The following is a 4,606-nucleotide window of genomic DNA, read 5'->3' as shown; positions in this document are numbered from 1 at the left end:
ATTGAAAAATAATAAAGATTATATTCAAAAAATAAATAATAAAAATAAAAATCAAGAAATGAAAGCATAGATATGTACCCTTCAAATGCATTGCTCCACCGACTGATAGACGAGAATCATCTTTCTTCAATATTTCCCATCTGAATTTTGAAATCTAGGGTTTGTGAAATCAACTAATTTAGAGAAGGAAGAAAATGCCTATAAATTATTAGAAAATTTGTTCAAAATCATAACAAAATAATTCCCGGGTAAAAATAAATCCCACCTCGTCAAAACCTCGAATATCATTTTCCTAATATTCACTTTTTTCCTTATTTTCTTCCGTTTTCTCCTTTTTCTTTCAGTGTTTTTTTTTTTATAATATTAGATCACTTCTCACAAATAAAATAATAAATTAAATAAAATAGTATATAATATTATTTTATACAATATTATTTTTTAATTGCTTTTATTTGTTTTCTAAAATAGTAAAAACATTTATAAAATAATTATACAAATATAAAAATAATAGATAAAAATTATTTAAGAAGCATTTAAAAACATGTTTAGGTTGAAAATATTTCAAATTTTCAAATATATTTTCTAAAAACATCCAAAAAAAAAATATTCTCAAAAATTATGTTTTTGAAAAGTGTTTTCAAAAATTAACTAAAGAATAAAATTTGTGAAGTTTGGATTAATATAAGGTAAAAATATAAGTAAATAAAGAGTCGAAGGGGATTGGAAAAGCCAACCCATGACAATCACCATTGAAAAAGTAGGAACGAAGAGACACCCTGTTTGAGTGAGAAGGAAATTAATTTATTTTAGGGTCTTTTTAATTTTGTGAATACGAAAAGGTTAATAGATTGATTGAACAAATGGAATGAATATGAATTGAACACTGTGTTTGTTTGTTTGATTTATAGGGAAAATATATCTTGATCCATAGCCTTCAAAGAAGCATACCACCCATCCTTTTCCTTTCTCAAATCTCTACCCACATCAGAGACATTTAACCCAGCCACCAACCCCATGAAGGGTCGTTTCATTCAATCCACTCCTACAAAGAGACATCTGGTCCCACTGCCAGTCTCATATCGGTGTCTAAGGCCAACTGTCCACGAAGCAAGCCAGGCCATACCTCATTTTCTGAGGTCTCACCACTTCTGAGCCAAATAACCTGTCAGCATACTCAGTTCAATCATTTTCCACTCTCCATGACCTCAACATCAGGCTATATTATTCACCAGTGCTTTCAAAACTACAATTTCAATCACCAATTCCAAATCAAACTTGACAATATTATGAAAGTTTTCGACTATAAAACTCTAACCCCATCAATAGAAGTGTCCCAGAAGCTCATCTGCAGAATCACTGCATTCTTTCAGTTAAACATAAATTCTGGGCACATATCAGAAGGAATGGTGGTGGTGGTGGTGGTGGTGGTGGTGGTAGTAGTAGTAGTAGTAGTAGTCAAACAATATCAATAGACCCTTGTAGAAAAGAGTACTTTCATATGTCTTTAAACATTTGCCGAAACTGCAGCAATATACAATTTTTCTTCCTTAAAAACTTTATACTTATATAGCAAAATGATTGAAGGATGGTAAAGAAAAAAAAAAAAGAAAAACGATGTACAATGAATATAAATAACGGTAAAGGTAAGGGGCTGAGCTTTGAAGCAATGGATTAGTGCAAAAAACGAATTAAGGGTAATCGCTAAAACTCATAGAAGGAGGGTGCCACGGTTTCTCTCTATATATGCCTTAGTGCAGCGCCCTGTACCTCGCATCTAGTGCCACCATCACCTAGGTGGGAGTTCGGTTGGTTGACCACTGAGAGCTGGGTTTGATGAGTTAGAGGGAGGGACCCATTATCTTGAGGGGGTTGGCCACCCCATTTTGGTTCTGCATCAGTTGGCTCAACCACATGCACAGCTCCATCGCTCATGCCCAGGGCAATTTGGTTGGGCTCTGATGGATGAGCCGCTATAACAAGAGGATAGACCCCACTGCTGCAGAAGATCAGAACCATTAGTAGAGGTACCAAAACCAACCGATAAATGGGAGTTGGGAGTTATGAAGTAGTTCTGGAAATAGTGAAGTTGGAGTACCTGAGTGCAGGAGAAGGTATGTAAGCAGAAGGTGCTATTCTGCAGCGAAGCCTTAAGCTGTCTGCATCAAAAACTCCAACAGCCCCATCACCAAAACCAGCATAAACCAGCATACTGTCACAGGAGTATATTGCACTTGAAATGGGAGCTGGAAGTGAGTCTTTCGGAGACCACTGCAACATTGATTAGGAAATCAGTAAGATTGAAGTTCAAAAAAGGACTCCAATGAAAAGAGAAGAAACATTATCTATGTGTCATGTGTAGACCATATCTACCCATTGGCCAGTATCCAAAATTTGTTCAGAACTGCCACTTCACTTTGCACAACCTTTATCAGTAACCTGAACTTCTAATGTTGGCATACATTCTTTATTTCCCAAGTAAATATCACACTCACAAGAGATGCGAGAAACTGAGTTTTGAAATTTGGATTTGATAATGTTATTTGTTGGAGACACATTGAACATAATATTCATCTAAAATTTCATGTTCCTAGTAGTATTTTTAGCTGGTTTACATCGTATCTTCATGTTAATATACCTTCAATTACCAAATTAAACCTGTAATGCACTTTTTTTAATAGATCTTTCCCTCTTTTTGAAAATTGGACCCTCAGAATTATAATAATCATCTGATAACAATAAATCTAATAATGATTATCAATTAGCTATTTTGTAGACTTCTTAAAGTATATTATCAAGTAGAGTTTTTTAACTAGCTAGGGTTCCATTTTTACAAGGCTCTGTGGTCTATCCCTTCATTCCACACGCTTTGTGGTTTCATTTATGTGGTGTACAATTTATCTCACACACAAAAGTTGGTCATTAAACACACAAAAGTTAATGACATACTATGATTCTTGAGTTTAAAAGCTTACCGATCGCACGCATTCAAGCTTGCTATCATACACAGCAATCTGGCTTTCATGAACAACCAACAGATGAGCTTGATCATTATGAAACTGGACTTTAGTGTCTCCAACCAACGGGGACGAGCGACCTGCTGGAGCTTGTATAAACCTCGATTTCCTTTTTTCCCATCCATCAATGCTCCACACACACAACTGCAACCCAATTCATCAAATCAAAATAAGTATTATACAGCTAAAAATTAATTCCTGGAAATTGACTAATTGCTTAGGCAAATAATAAAAATGCCAGTGTCTCATCTCCACTATTTTTTTATCAATGATCCAGATCCACTAACCACCACCATGTTTCAATTCAAGTGTGCAACACACTTCACCGATATCATACTAGGCCTTCAGCACCTTAACACACACCTCTTGCTGCCAGTGTCATCACTTGTTTAGTTTTGTGAATGTCTACTCTCAATTACATTGTAAGCAAAAAACACAGGCACATTAGTATGAACCACTTTTTATGCCATAAAAGCATGTGTGACATGCAACCATGTTCAACAAGAGAAAACACAACTAAGGTAATCTTGGAATCATAAGAACAAATTTCAGCCCAAGAATGATATCAGTGATCCATTTGATAGTTTAATTGAGCCTCCATGGCTCATCAATGATAGAATTTGATGGCTTTAAGGTTCAAATCAGGGCAAGGCTCAAGGAGGGGCACCTCAAGATACTGCAAGGGTTAGAACAAAATTCTTTAAATTTCCCAACCCTTGTTGATGCAGCACTTAAGGGTCCAGCCATAGGCTTGTGGGAAAAATAATCAGTCTTTCTCATAATTGTCCAGATGCTACCTATGCATCTAGATTTCCATCTATAGACAAGCCAGGAGAGGTATAAATATGAAAGCAGTACATAAAATTTTTCAGATGCTTGATGCCCACACCAGGGGAAGGTATTCTCTCTAAGTAAACAGAGTCAGAGCATTAAGTTGTATATAATATTTACAGCACTTCCTTATGGCTGATGGCAAGGGCGAGGACTTACAAAAATATAATCATACTCAAATATATATTAGCTACTGACCTGGGCATCAGCCCCAGAAGATACCAGGCAATTAAGAATTTGGGAAAACGCAAGTCCGGTTACTCGTTTCTGGTGACCCTTGAGTTTTGTTTTGACCTGCCAACATGATCCAAAGAAAGTTCAGTGCATTTTCAGAACTGAGAAAATTATACAAAAACTTTAAAATCACTAACTAATAGGTAGTGTAAAGTGCTTAAAGAACTTTAAGAGTTCTCATAGAGTGCCTGAAATGAGTGACAACCACCGGTGCAGCCCTATTCTTATTGACCAATATTTGTTCAAATGATCAAGATTTTCTCATATTCAAAAGAAAAAATAAATAAAAATAAAGATCAGATTGATCCAAATAGATAAATACTCTTGACATTCCAAAATAATTTATAGTCTGCAATGGCAATAGGAAAACACTATAATGTTAAACAATTCTAAATTAAAACTGATTATCTTCAAACTTCAGAAACTTCACATAACCAATACATGATTATAAAGAATGAGCATGAGCTGATGCAAAAAGCATATGCAAGACATCATCATTCCACTTGAAGATAGAATTTGACTTTAAC

The 4,606-nt window shown here is 35.1% G+C and overlaps 1 protein-coding gene across 1 annotated transcript; it reads right to left on the bottom strand.

The window, feature by feature from the left end:
• Nucleotides 1-1,202: 1,202 nt before the first annotated feature.
• On the bottom strand, nt 1,203-4,147 carry LOC117934039 (protein TOPLESS-RELATED PROTEIN 2-like). Its single transcript, XM_034855632.1, has 4 exons — nt 4,044-4,147; nt 2,973-3,158; nt 2,096-2,268; nt 1,203-1,996 (listed from the first exon to the last, which is right to left on the bottom strand). Exons 3-4 carry the CDS (start codon nt 2,206-2,208, stop codon nt 1,738-1,740), a joined length of 372 nt encoding a protein of 123 aa, XP_034711523.1. The 5' UTR covers nt 2,209-2,268; nt 2,973-3,158; nt 4,044-4,147; the 3' UTR covers nt 1,203-1,737.
• Between the last annotated feature and the right edge of the window lie 459 nt (nt 4,148-4,606).

This window comes from Vitis riparia, chromosome 16, assembly GCF_004353265.1.
Source record: "Vitis riparia cultivar Riparia Gloire de Montpellier isolate 1030 chromosome 16, EGFV_Vit.rip_1.0, whole genome shotgun sequence".
NCBI classification, from domain to species: Eukaryota; Viridiplantae; Streptophyta; class Magnoliopsida; order Vitales; family Vitaceae; genus Vitis; species Vitis riparia.
This window is presented reverse-complemented; position numbering and strand designations above follow the sequence as displayed.